This window comes from Monodelphis domestica, chromosome 1 (genome assembly GCF_027887165.1).
Source record: "Monodelphis domestica isolate mMonDom1 chromosome 1, mMonDom1.pri, whole genome shotgun sequence".
Classification (NCBI taxonomy): Eukaryota; Metazoa; Chordata; class Mammalia; order Didelphimorphia; family Didelphidae; genus Monodelphis; species Monodelphis domestica.
The window spans coordinates 252599982-252615122 of NC_077227.1; the positions used below are offsets into that span (position 1 = coordinate 252599982).

At 37.8% G+C, this 15141-nt stretch overlaps 1 protein-coding gene across 5 annotated transcripts in view; it reads left to right on the forward strand.

Moving 5' to 3' along the window:
• The window catches only part of TMED8 (transmembrane p24 trafficking protein family member 8), a 70330-nt gene that overhangs the window by 44920 nt on the left and 10269 nt on the right, over nucleotides 1-15141 (forward strand). For 3 of the 5 annotated variants that reach the window (XM_007472744.3, XM_056810617.1, XM_001374066.4), the window contains one exon: nucleotides 508-10611. In XM_007472744.3, coding sequence (XP_007472806.1) covers nucleotides 508-725 — 218 coding nt within the window. In that variant the 3' untranslated portion in view covers nucleotides 726-10611. Of the gene's footprint in view, nucleotides 1-507; nucleotides 10612-15141 lie in introns of those variants that run through there. The other 2 variants (XR_457334.3, XM_007472743.3) reach the window with 2 other exon arrangements.

A 15141-nucleotide genomic window follows, 5' to 3' on the forward strand; every position in this document is an offset into this window, starting at 1 on the left:
GTAAGGGCTAGGCAAGGGGGTTAAGTAACTTGCCCAGGGTCACACAGCTAGGAATTGGCTGAGGCCAGCTTTCTTCATGCTTTCTTTAAAGAAACCATAGGTAAGATTTTTCTTTTCTGTTGAATCTATGACTGCTGGGAAATCTATAGATGTCCCTCAATAGTAGAGAACCACATCTTTTCATATATTACTGTGTTTTAATAGGGAAATTTGAAGTTTTATGGTCAGTTTAAATTGTGTTGGGTTTTTTTTTCCCTTAAGAGCCAACCCTGTACCTGTCCAGTGCAAAAGAAGCCAATTTTTTTTTTTTTTTGCTAAATGTTACAGTGCATTATCCCTGTAATCCTGGTCTCTCTCTCTATATATATATTCTGAGGACTATGATGGAACTTGAAATGTTAAATTAGTCTATCCCCTTACCTATCTAGACAGGACTTGGCCTATGACTTTCCTTTCTGCTTGTCCATCGAGCTGATGCCAAACCTTTCTGCCACTTTCTTCATGTAGGACTCGTCCCAATTGGAGATGTAGAGATGGGCTCCAAGAGCTCTCTTCGGAATCGCTATGGGGAGATCATGCCAGTTTATCGGAGAGATAGCCACCGAGATGTACAGGCTGGTTGTCATGACTACCCTGGAGAAGGCATCTACTTGCTTAAATTTGATAATTCCTACTCACTCCTACGCAACAAGACTCTCTACTACCATGTATATTACACCAGCTGAAGGGCTGATGCTGCAGGTCTGGTTGGCAAAGGGGGATTTTTTTTCCTGCCACCTTTTGCTTTCTATGGCCAACCTGCTTAAATGCTGAATGTGAGGCTTCTGAAGTTTGCACTTGCCTGGCATGCCTGCCTGTTGACCTAAGAATAGCTTCTTCCCTTTCTACCATTTCTACAGGTTATACTTGGACAGTTTCTCTCAATTCAGGGATAACAAACACTCTGTGAAGGCATCAGGCAAGAACGTAGAAGGGAGTGGGATGAGAGCTTTTTGTTTGTCTTTTTTTGCTCTGTATGAGATATGCCACTGAGCTGGAGGTGGCTGTCTTCTCCCTTCCTCTTTCCAAACCCTTATGCTACTTTTAGGACTTGATGGCCACCTTGGTTTTATAAATTTATGACATGGGCCTCTGCCTTTTCACCTTTGGTTTCCCAAATCCCTAAGGAAGGCAAAAGCATGTGTTTATAAAAGAAATTGAGATGCTCGAGAGAAAAAATTCTTCTGCCCAGCCTTTTGTCACTGCCATGTGTTTCCTAGTCTGTTCCTTACTGTTAGCTAGAACTGGCTCTTCTGTTTGAAGAGGCCTTACTGCCCTTTGAGGACTATGCCTTGTTTCACTGGGGTAAATCCTCAGCTGCTAAGTACTTGCCACCAATGCAAAGATTTTTTTAATGTAATCACTAAGATCCAGTGTATTTTATAGTTTCCTGAGAAGAGAAGATTCCCTACCACTTTCTTCTACCAATAAGCAGTCACCCTAACCCAGGGCCACTGCAGTGGAAAGAGAAAAGTGATTATGTATGGTAAGAAGTGGAAATTGGGTACCAAATGGCTCTTTTACCATCCTAGAACATACTTTCCTGACACGGAAGTGTGGCAAATATCTTCAAATGAAGAATGTAGTCTGGTTATCTAAACAATACAAGTTTTTTTTCTTTGTTACTAGAATTTGAATATTATTAGAGAAGACTCATGTCCTGTTTACGGGTTTCTGAATTTGCTGCTTACCATCTTTGATCCCCTTAAATCTTTTAGTGAAAGGTGATAATGGAGCTCCATGGTTGCTGCTCATTTTGTTACTTGTTCATTTCCCTGCCAAATCCTGTTTCCTTGGTGATAGTCCTTCCCCCCCCCCCCCAAACACAATTAACCTTAAATCCTAGGAGTGCCACAGGGTATCAGGTGGTGCTTTCAGCTGTTGCCAGAGCAACTTGGTACTTAGGCAGAGAAGGGATAGAAGAGCTGTGATTTATCTGTTGCCTTGACCTCCTTTTTTCTCATTCCTTTTGTCAATTCCGTTAGTGTTTTAGGATTGTAAGGACTAAAAAAATTTATTTATTAAGTTATTTTTTTAATGCATTTCAGCTCACCTTTGAAACAGTTCTCATCTGTTATTCTGAAGGCTTGCCTTTTGTTCTGAGCCATTTAGACAGCCTTTTCCATAGAATTAAAAGTTATTATATTGTAAGTAGTCTTGCCTGTGAGGTCAGTGTTCTTTCAGAGAGAGATAAACATTCTCTCTATATATATAGAATATAGGTAGTACCCTTCTTCCTTCAAGGAGAGCTCAGCCTTTGAAAGGGTGTGTCTTTTTGTAAGGAATTGAATATGCCAAAAGTGACAGTTTCATTGTGTCCAGGATTGCACACTTTCAGGGATTAGGATGGTCCTTCAGCATGCTCTCCTTTTGCTTCTTTTCCTTAGTTTCTTATGTAGTCTGTGTGTCTGACTCATCAAAAATCAATCTTTCCTACTAGAAAAGTAACCCAAAGTATATACTCTTCTCATGGTGGGTTAGTAGCATCAACATTGTAGATGAAGGACACAATGACATCATGTGCCTTTGGTTTCTGCTGAGAACAAACTTCACTGATGATTTCATGTGTGGTAGAAGGCCATAGCATTATTTTCTTTAAAGCTACATCATGCCCACTTTTTGGTATATCAATGACTGCTTTTTGCAGAGAGCTAAACTCATGTAAGTTTGTCTCAAAATGGATGACTACCCTTCCCTGGTAGAGAAAGGCACTCAGTCATGGGCATACCAGTCAGATCATCTTACTCTTGACTGAACTAGATTTATATGCTCTAGTCATTCAGAGCTCATCTTCTCAGACTTAGTGAATCCTGAATGGCTTCCCATTTGGCTGAAGTCTTATTTGCTTTATTTGTTTATCATTTTCATGGTGGCTTATTTTCTTCTAACAGTGAACTTTGGAGAGCAGCCTCCTTAGCTTACACTATTACATATTTCTGTGCTAAGAAGAACTCTGCCCTTCATTCTCTTTGGATGTCCAGATCTGTTGGGTTAGGGATGTCTAGAGGGCATTTTGTTCCAATAATGTGTTTCTTCCTGTCATGCCCACTGTTAGAATGTCCTTGTCATACCTCATTCCATACTGGTGGTATACTAAACAACCCAACTTATATTTTCACTTTAGCCCAAAATAACTTAAGATGAAATATTTTTACTTTCTACTACAAAAATTCTTGTGTCATATTTCTAAACTATAGATCATTAGAGCCTGAGGAAAAGGTGTTGCTCAGTTTCTAGCATCCTAAACAACTTCTAACAGCCACCCTTACCCTATTCGAACTCATTGAACCAAAATACAAAAAAAATTATTTTTCTTTTTTATCTCCTTCAACTCTCTCCACAAATTAAATTAAAATTGTGTATCAAAGCATCTAAAATATAGGAAGGGCTTCAGAGGAGCCAATTTGTAGCTGGCCAAGAATCCTCTCTTCAGTATCATTGATAAGGAATCACAAAATATCTGATATGTAATGGAAGGAGGGGAGAACCCACTTTCTCCCAAGGCAAACTTAATACTTTTGGAATTCTGCCATTTAGTCTTTTCAGTTGTATCCAACTCCTCGTGACCCCATTTGGGTTTTCTTGGCAGAGATACTGGAATGTTTTGCCTTTCTCTTCCCCAGCTCATTTTACAGATGAGGAAACTGAGGCAAACAGAGTTAAGGGAGTTCCCAGGGTCACATGGCTTTTAAGTGTCTGAGGCTGGATTTGAACTCAGGTCTTCCTGACTCCAGGCCTGGCACTCTATCCTCCAAACCCTCTAGGTGCCCTTTTGGCTAGATTGCTCTAATTGTGAGGAAGTTGTTTTCTTTATCCAAGTCTGAATATTTCCCTCTTCTTCCCTGTCTGCTTGTCTCCTACTACTGCTTTTTCTGCCTTCTTCATATGATAGCTCTTCAAATATTGGAAAACAACGATCTTGTATCTCCCAGAGTCCTCTTTTCTTTAGCCTAAACATCTTCAGGTCCTTCAATTTCTCTAAAATAACTGAGGGAGAATGATCTGAACCAAAGGAAGGATTATTCCTTTGTCATCTCTGGGCTGAGGCATGCTCCCAGCATCTCCCTAAATTGTGTCACTGTATGGCAGGGTGCATTTATGATGACTTGGCCAAAAATTCTTATGGAATTCCCAGACTTTGGAACTGGAAGGAAATTTGGAGACCTACTTTTTCACTTAAGAATTAAAGAAACTGAAGCTCAGAGAGATGAGATTGTAGAGTATTAATTTTTAAATGATAAGTCGAAATCTTACCAGTGTCCATCCACTAAGAAAGTGTATCACTGATGATAAGCCAGCATTCAGCAAATGCCATCTAGAATGTGATCTTCATCAGTGTTCTTCAGTGACCTTCTTTGACTACTGACCTTCCTTCCCCCCTCCCTCTGGCTTTAATTACTGCTATGTTAACCCTAATAATACTTACAGATGTGATCACAATAGGTGATGCTTAAATAATGCTTTAGCATTTGACAGCACTTTACATACATTATTTCATTTGACCCTCACAACAATTGTTAGTGATGAACTTCTTTCTTATCCCAGTTGCCTGTTGACATCACTATTCTCCCTTGGAACCGATGAAGGTAAGAATTTAAAAAAATCTAAAGTAGATAACAATTTGGATTAGTATTATATTTATTTTTACATATTACTCAACTTTAAAAAAGACTTTTTGCTTATTAAGATTAAGATGGGAAAGAAAGACTCAGGCCTTTGAAAAAATTATGTTTTTCCACCTTTTTTGCTCTTACCTGTGATTTCAACATTAATAAGAAGCTGTCCTCATTTAGGAAATCTCTTCTTATTGATGCAGAAAAGCTACTGCTCTATATCTCAAGGCCTTGTAGTAGAGATTAAATTGCTTGTGTCCTACTGTATTGTGATCCATGGTACCTGCTAGAGGTGGTACTTGAACCCAGGTCCTCCTATCTTAATTGTAGATCAGAATGTCCACCACGCCATTCTTCTTTTTCCTAATAAATGATATATGTTAAAAATTTAAACTGTGAAGGACTCCATACCCAAGAAACAAATGAGCTGAGTTCATTGACACAAAGCTGTCTTGTAGTTGGAAATTACTTTTTTCTTATAACTGTTAAGAGTAACAGTGCTAGAGAGGCTAAAAACATGCATCTCTACAAACATAAAGGTACTCACCAGTTGTTGTTCTGGAAAGACAGAGATTTCAAAAGGAAACCTTTTCCTGCTCTATTTCTTCATGTGGCACCAAAACTTTTTGATTTCCAGATATTAGGTAGGATTACTTCTCTACCTTTAACCCAAAGTTCCTGGGGGGTCCTGTAGTTTGGGTAGATATAGGGGTGTGTGTGTGTGTGTGTGTGTGTGAATTTCAGATGTTAGAATCCTTTCTTAAAAAGAGGTAGACCAATGCAAGTATGAGCTAAGAACAAGTAGACTTGGTAATCCAGGAGACAATTTTTCCATCTTCGGTTTGAAAGGAAAATCAGTCTGAGAGACCAATCCAGAAGATGGTGTTTAAGAAAACAAATTTGTTAAAAATTAGAATTGAAAAAATATGTACCAAGGTACATCTTGTGATCTCATAGTTGAATGGGGCTTCATAAGCCATCTAATTTAACCTCCACTGAAATCATGAAATCATCTTTCTTCTAACAAATAAAATTAAAAATTAAAAAAAGAAGATAGAGAAGGGAGAGATGTTCTTGAGGAGATCTCAAGTCCACTTCGCTGTCTATCCAAAAGAGATCAACTCACTCAAAGACCTACACTTTCCTTAATCAGTTGTAATACATGCTGACCTGAGGATGGATTTTTCATTTGAGGGTTTCCTTTGGCTCCAGAAATGAATGTCACGGCAGGAAAGGTAGGAAATAGAAAATAACCAAGAGAAGTTGGTTGGAATTGTAGTAGTGTAGTTGACTCTTAGGTTCTGGCTAATGGAATGCTCAGACCCTTCATAGCTATATCACAGAAGCAGCCAAAGGCATTAGAACCATGGCAACTTGTGCCCACTGTTGACTGGACTCATCTGAGTGGTGCTGATGACAACCGATATAAATGTTGTTATTGTTATCATCTAATACAATCTTTTAGGTACCATGATGTACACAGCACTGTATATAACAAAAGAAAGAGACCTAGTCATTGCTTTCTCAGTTTTTTCAGACCCTTCAATATTTCAGAAAGTCTGCCTCAGCTACCCAAATACCTTCCTACATTCAAATAATTGCAGAACAGAAAAGGATTTAGAGATCATCTACACCTTTAAGCATATATGACATGTGTCCCTCTGCTCCCAAAGCTTCCTAAGAACCCTGAAACCATCTCATTAGAAAAGAAGTACTAGCCCATACCAGAACCTATGAGGAAGATGAAAACAGAGCTATTCTGCCAGCTGGTAGCAGATTCCCCCTATTTAATTTCAAAGGGGAGCTTGTTTAAAAATCAACTCAGTAGATGAATCCTATTTTAAGTTAAATAGGCTCCCTGTTTGTTTCAGAGTAGAGACTATAGTATCCAAGGAGCAATCATGTAGTGTCAGGTACAAATAACTTGTCTCAAGTAATGATCACTAATCTGGAGCATCTCTTTTCAGATGATCAAGTATATGCCAAGTGTCCAGGTAACATTTTGCCCAAGCCTGTTCAGACCATATCTGCAGTTGTTCTAAGCACTACATTTTAGAAGTAAGACAAGCATATCCAGAGTGAGGTGACCAAGGTAATGAGGAGACTATAAATGATGATGCATGAGGAAGGAACAGAAGATATTTAGCCCTTAGCAGATAAGACTTAATGAACACATAATAGTGGCCTTCAGTTAATTGAAGGGACATTTTGTGGAAGAGAGATTAGAATTGTTTTGATGGGTTCTGGTGGGACTTAGGTAAAATTTCCAGTGAGGCAGATTTCAGCTCAATATTAAAAAAAAAAAGTTTGTTCCCCTCCAAACAACTAGAACTGTCAAGTAGAATAGGATGTTTTGTCAGTTAATGATCCCCATCATTGGAGATGTCCAAGCTGAGGCTGGATGACCACTTGAGAATATCATAGTAAAGATTCATTGTAGAAAAGACAATATTCATTGTAGAAAGGTTGGACTGGAAAACCACCAAAGTTCCTTTCAGTTTTGAACTTCAGTGATTCCAAGTTAGAATGAATATTCCATTTAATTCAACAAACATTTATTAAGTGCCTGCTGTGTACCAGGCACGGTACTAAGCTCTGGGGAAACAGTTTTGTTCTCAAGGTCCTTAAATTCCACTGGGGGAAACAATATGTACACAAATAAGTAAGGAATGGGGATGCTGAGAACCAACAACTGGGGGAATTGGAAAAGGCCTCTTATAGGAAGTAGTGCTTTTGTTGAGCCTTGGAAGGGAGGTCCTAAGAAACGGGGGTCATTTCAGTAAGAGCATTCCAGGAATGGGAGAGATACCATCTATGTAAAGACATAAATGGGAGATGAAAGATCATGCACATAGAATACAGCACGTAGGTTATGTTAGCAGTGATCCTGCCCTCTAGGCCCTAGAAACAATGGTTTGTCTGTGACTTTAGAAAGAACGGTAGTTTTTGGATTTCTCCACAGCTCTGATTTGTGAAACCGGGTTTGTGGAGCACATACCAGAAATCCTTTTTCCACAGGGGCCTCAAATGTTCATAGGATGATTTGGAACTGAGACCTTTGTCCAGACTGATTAGTTATAAAGAAAGAGTAATCAGAGTAGGTAGCTATAGATAACTTCATGTTAGAAATGGATCTTGGAACAATTATTCCTTATGGTCTAGGCTCAGACTGCTGGAAGCCTTGTTTACCTCTGAATTGGGAATTGCCTACTCTTAGTAACTTTGCAGGAAGAAGCTCTGATGGGATAACTAGGGTGAGCAGCAGGTGAGCAGTATATTGTAAGACTAACTTCCACCCGAGGTTCCCTCCATCCCCCAGCATCCCTAGCCATTGGCTGGGTTTGATGTTTCAGACTGAATTTCCTCAACTGCTCTCAGAATCCTAATAGAGAGGATACGAAAGCATTTCTATTCATCACTGGGAAGGATCCCTGCACAGAAAAAGGAAACAATTCTGAGTCAACATCTGGATGCTTGTAATATGCTGATGTGTCTTAACCTTTGGGAATAGGTGATGATAAGGAAATAGGGGTTCTTTCTTTGTATTTAGTGAAGGTCATGATCCCACCCCTTTTTTGTATCTGTCCCAGTGCAGCCTTAACACATAGATCAGAGCCTAAAGTCAAGAACCAAGCTATTAAGTTGTTTTTAGGCTTTCTGTCTGATCTGAATGCATTCTTTATTACCTATTTATATTTGACTTATTTTATTTTACACCTTGGGATATGTGAACTGGGATTTGTCTAAATAACTGCTGTATCAGACTTTTTCAGTCTGGCTCCCTTTCCTATTATTAATGATTTCTAGAGTCTGTATATTAGTAATCCAGAATGCCACTGGGGAAAAGTCCTGAAGTTGTGTAGAAAAATCTTATTAAACCCCAGTAGCTATTCCTTCAAAGGTGGCTATAACTTGCTTGCAGTCAAAATGATCTGTATAAAATTATTTTGAAGATTCCATGATTTTATCAGTTGGGTAATCCTTCCACCAGTCCAACATATCATAGCCCCTTCATGCCTTTAAGTCCTGAGTGATTCTTGCTTTTGTTCCTTTATAAATACACTATCATAGTAGAGCTTCCCAAATAATGCTGACTTTTTCCTTATGGGTCTTTAAATGTTTTGTGGATACCAGTGCAATGAAATTCAGGCTTTTTACCTTTGTCCCACATTTTTGCTGCATGTTTGTCCTATTCCCTTTTTTCATCACACCTGTCTTTTTACAAATCACTTCTGGTGTAAAAATCATTGTTGTTAACATTCTTTGGCCTAATTAAAATGGTCACACATCTTTTTATTGTTCTTCAGTTCATCTGCCATTTTGATTTTTCTAAAACTGTAGTGTTTGTTCCATGATTCATTGAAAAATGTTGATGCTAAAAATACATACTTTATTTGACATGGAATAGATGGAGTTCATACAGAGCTTTATGCAATTTCCCTTATGTTCTTTGTTCTATCCAAATCTAGCCTCACTTTGTTGTGTATATATATTTGTTATATATATATATCTTGGACAGGTACTGCTATATATATATATATATATATATATATATATATATATATATATATACATATATATATAATCAGTTGGTTGTTCATCCAAACTGATTGTCCCAATCTCGGCCATATGCATTCTTCATCCACTTGGTTTTTTCTATGTAGATTACTAGACCAGCATTTTAAATGGAACAGTCAGATGAATTTTTTTTTTCCCTGAGAGTTGAGGTAGTATGTTTTGGTTTACAATCTTGAAAGTTTATTTCATAGGCAGTTTTATCTGCAAACCAATAATACTGCCACAAGAGAAAAGAACCTTTTATTTTAGTCATTTTGAACAGTTCTCTCATATCTCTAACCACCATTGGTAGTAACCAGTTATGGAATTGGAGAATAGAATTGGAAGGGACCTCCAAAGTCATCTGGTACAGTGTATGATGTTGCTGTTTTATGTCCAGCTTAAAAATTATCTACAAAGAGGTTGTGCCTACATGGTGCCCATTTTATGGCCATATATTATATCAGCTTTCATGTTTGGCTGGGGTTATTTTTCCTTGGTAGAGTTATATTTAGTAAAATTGAATTTTCATTTGATTTTGTTAGAGAAGAGAGTAAAGGCAAGAAGTCAGAATAATGGATTTTTGACTCCCCCACTTCAGTGTCCCTATTCCTTCTTTAATGTTCTGGACCTGTCTAATATTTTCCCCTTTGTTCCAAAAGTAGTTGTGAAAGAAGATGAAGATTGGAAGTGCTTTGAGGTCCTCAGAAAAAAAGCTGCCTTTGTTTTCAAAATTATGGTTAGAATTTCATTTTGAGAGAAGTAAGCATAGGGAACTGTTGACTGGAACAATGCGTTACTTGAATGTTTTCCAAAACCAGATTGTGCCATTGGTCCTTTATTTCCCTAGTGCCTCCTATGATGTTAAATTTTGGTCAATTACATCATGAGAATTACATTTTCTCAAGACATTTTAAAGAAGGAACAGAGTAGCTACAAAAACATGTATTTCTTATGCTTTTACTGCAAAATGTTCTAATTGTTCAGCATTCCAGACATTGATTTAAAGAAGAATAAGTCTCAGGCTTTCATATTTCTTCTTTAAAAACAAAAACAATTATTTGGTCCAGTCAGATTGTGTTCTTCTTACTCATTAGTGTTTGCCATGATGGTAGAACTAAGTAAGCATCATTCTACCATTTCAAGCCATGTAAAGCACTCTGTACCAAACTACATAGTTTTTGTGTCCTTTTTGTGTGATATTTTTTCCTCCTTAAAAATCACATTTTAATCAACTGTGGCATTGAATGTGTTGCTATAAAATGCAGATGAGCTTTTGCGCTACAGTCCCTTAAATAACCTAGTATGTGTTTTTATATTGTTTGACAGTTCTGTGATAACTTTGTGAATTCTTGTCTTCAAAGTTCCAAAACTTGTCATAAATAAACTTTTTCACTATGCACCTGAGACTCTTGATTTATATCACATTGAGATTTACATCATTGAGATTTCAGATCCCTTATTTTTCATTCTTCCTAAATATCTTCTGGGGTGAAGGAAGGGAAGTTATCATATACAATATTAAATTAATTATCTTTGAAATATACAGCAAACTTTTGAAGGTTAACAGTAATGGTATTTTTGTCATTTGCACTTATATTCATTATTGAGTAATTATAGTCTTGGGTAATAATTAAATTAAATAATTAAATTAAATAAATTAAATTAAAAATAGTCATACTTGATCACCGAGAGACTACCACTATACTATAATAATTAAATTAAATTTTGTTTAAATATTTAAAAAGTAGATTTTGGAATGTAATAGAAATCTACATAATTATCCTTTTTTAAATATGGTAATTGTATTTATAAAGACTAAATCTGTATTAAAACAACTTCAAAATGATTGACAGAAACCAAGGAAGGACTAAATGGATGGAGAGATATCCTTTGATCATGGTTAGAACCAATATATTAAAAATATTAATGATTCCCAAACTTATTTGTAGGCTGATTGCAATATCATTCAAAAAGCTAATTGGTTATTTCACAAAATTAGATAGGTATTAAGTGCATATGGATAAGTAGATAGGCAAGAATGTTATGAATTGTAAAAAAGAAATTTGAAAACAGGGACAGGCATTTCTAGATTTTAATATATACTTTCTGGCAATAATTATTTTTGGAAACACTTACTTAAAAAAGAAGTAGAGCATAGTATCAGAGACTTTGAAGTCCAGTGCCTTTATTCTACAAACAAGGTTACAAGACCAGAGGGTAATTACCTTACTCAAGGCCACACAAGTACATGGCAGAGCCAGGACTCATAATCACATCCTTTTAAAAGAAACATTAAGAAAATAGAGAACCTAGAAGTAGAACCAGTTGTGTGTGAGAGGTTGCCATTTAAATTCATGTTTAAAATGAGGAATAGAATCGTTGTTCAATAAAACCCAGATATGTATCTTCCACATTTACCAGTTACCTGGATAATGGCCTAAATATTAAGATAATGACCAAACTAGAGGAAAGATTTTCTTTTTTTTTTTAAATAAAACCCTTACCTTCTATCTTGGAGCCAATACTGTGTATTGGCTCCAAGGCAGAAGAGTGGTAAGGGCTAGGCAATGGGGGTCAAGTGACTTGCCCAGGGTCACACAGCTGGGAAGTGTCTGAGGCCAGATTTGAACCTAGGACCTCCCATCTCTAGGCCTGACTCTCAATCCGCTGAGCTACCCAGCTGTCCCCTTAGAGGAAAGATTTTTATCGATCAAATGGAAGAAATTAATGAGACTAAATTAAGGGTTATAATTATACAGAAAAAAGAGCCTTTTGCTCAACCAAAAACATTATATTCAAAATTAAAAGTTGCAGAAAAAATTATGTGTAATAATACATAATAAATATATCAGATGAAGATCTGACATCCAGAATTTTTAAACAATATGAGATTAATATCTGTAAGACATATCTATGTAAGACAATTATCTCCTAATGATGGTTAAGCAGGACCCGAACAAACAATTTTTAAAGGTAGAAATAAACTTAATAACACAGAAAGATGTTTAAATGATCTAATCAGAGATATATGCATATGAAGACTATCTTAAGATGCCACCTTATTCCCATTAGAAAGGCAAAAATAGCAAAAAGTTATAAAATTCCATTTTGGCAATACTGCAGGGAAACAGGCAAGTATGAGGGATTAGATTTTTGCAATATCGGTCACAAACTAATTGATCATAACTTTTTTACTTATTCCCTTGCTAGAAATTGATCATAAAAGACATTTTTTTTACATCATCCTTACCTTTAGTCTTAAAATTGCTAATAGCATCTTTTTGGAGATAGAGGAGTAATAAGGGTTAGGCAATTAGAGTTAAGTGACTTGCCCAGGGTCACAGAGCTAGGAAGTGTCTGAGCCCAAATTTGAACTCAGGCCCTCCAGTCTCCAGGCCTTTCTCTTTGTCCACTGAACCACCTATGCCTGAAATCACAAAAATTTAAAAAGACTTATTGTAAAAATATTTGCAGTTGCTTTAGAGCAAAATTTTATAAAACCAAAAAAATTTACAACCACCACCAGAGAACAGGTGAATAAATGATAATATGTTAATGTTTTTTTGTCATATTATGTCATAAAAATGAAATAATCAAAGATTTAATAATAGAGAGGAATACAAAATTGGGACCAGCAGAACCAGAATGACATATTCACTGACTAGAACTATATGTATTTACATAAAACAAAACAAAGGCCCAACTGGCACAAGTTCAGGGGGGCTTGCAAAGCAACACAGAGCAAATGTATTTTGTTTATTGCAAATTCATTTAGTTCTGCTTTGTTAGATGTTGAAGATTTAAGATTTTATCCTATTGAATTTACAATAAATTAAAATTTATTTTAAAAAGTGATAAGCCTACTCGGTTAAAATTCAGAATCAGTACTTTGGGCCTTCCCAGAAGAATTTTTTTATTTTTTGTTTCTTACCATTTTATACCAAATTTTACCTTTCATACATGTAGGCCTTGCTCTGGGCTGTTCCCTAATTCGGTCCCGAGAGGGCTAAGTCCATCAGGGTATAGGGAGTAACTGCAAGTGTCTTCTGAAGCTCAGAAGCCTCCTTCTTGTGTTCTCATGCACAGTCTTTAGCTTGAAACCAAAGCATTTACTCAGAAGGCATAGCAGACATAACAATAAGAACTAACATTTATAGAGTGTCCATTCCGAGCCAAGAGCTTTGCAAATATTATCTCATTTGATCCTCAAAACAATCCTGGGAGGATGATGCTATTATTCCCATGTGACAGATGAGGAAGCGGAGGCAAAGAGGGCTAAGTGATTTACCCAAGACCACACAGTGAGTAACTGTCAGAGACTGGATTTGAATTCAGTTCTTCCTGACTCCAGGCCCACTCACGATGCAGCTTAGCAGATGCTACCCTCTCCACCCCCCCTAAATCGAGGACATTTTCTCCCACAAATACAAAATCCATGGGAAGAATGGGGGCTCAAGCATGGGACCGAGGTAGTGGGGCACTTATATAGAATACACTTGCGGTAAGACAACCCACAATCTCCGGTACCATCAGGCCCAAAAGTTCTCCGCGGAGACCTCAAGGAGGTCCCAGGCGTCTGCTGCTCCTGTGCTGAGGGGCACAGTCCTCGGAACTGCTTTCTTCTCGGGCTGACTGTCTGTCTAGAATGTCTGGGTGCTCCCTGGGAGACACACGTCCTCTGGCGGTCCAGTAGCTCCACACGGCTCAGGATAGGGGTGGGGAGGGAGAGAAGTCCCCTCCCCCCTCCCCATCCCTCACCCGGCACAGATTTCCTCCCCAGGCTCGCTAGGGCTGCGAGTCTCCAACTCCAGCTTCTGGATGAAGCATCTCCTAGTCTGATGTTAGCTACCACGAGAGAAGAGAGAGGGATTACGGTCCCTCCTGTCCATCCCCTCATCTTCAGTAGTGCCTCCACTCTTGTTCTGGCTCCAGAAAGCACAGATGTATAATTATAGAACTATTAAAAACAAACACCTTTTTATAACTAAATTCAACGTACAAGGCAGAAAATGGAACAGTCCCCACTGGCAAGGAGCTCTCGGTGCCCTGTGGGAAGAGGCTAGGTTCACTTATAGGTCAGCAAAAAGGAAACGCCAAGTAACAAGGTGAATTCCGGAGGGAGAGCCAACTAAAGCCTGAAAGGACCAAGTACACTTTCCTGTGAGACGCACCTTGAAATAACCTCTGTGCGTTCTCCTCTTAGAATAAGACCTTCTGATTTTTCCTGCTGTGTTTTTACTCGTTTTCAACATGACCTTCTGCTTATCATGCTCACGATAGAGCAATTCTTCCCTTTCTTTCTCAATGGCCTCTGGAAACCAAAGGGAGGAAGCAGTATGAAGTTAATAATAATTAACTTATTAATTATTCGTTAATGTATAATAATTAATAAATTTTAATAATAAAAAAGGAATGGAACCAGGCAATTAGGTGGTACAGTAGATAGAGCACCAGGCTTGAAGTCAGGAAGTTCTCAAGTTCAAATCTGACCTCAGATACTTACTAGCCATGTGACTGTGGACAAGTCACAACCCCGACTGCCTCTGTCTCCTCTAGAAAATGAGCTGGAGAAGGAAATGGCAAAATACTCCAGGTTCTTTGCCAAGAAGAGTCAAACACAACTGAATAAACTGAGCCACCAAACAATAAAAGCTCAACATGTCAAAACACTCAGTGTAAAGGCACAACGTCCCTTTGGAAACATTTTCATGTCACCTTCAGATACTCTCTTTGAAATCCTCAGCATTCATTAGACTTTCTTCTTAGTGCCGAGGTCCTACAAGTATGGTCTTATGGAAGAGTTTACTTCCATCCAAGAGCTAGTGGCACGTGCCTCTGATCTCTGTTAGAAAGAGCCTTCAGTTGAAAGAAATTTGCTTTTTCCAGCACTTTTCTTAAGGGTGTGTATGACAACCCAGCCTTGTAGCTG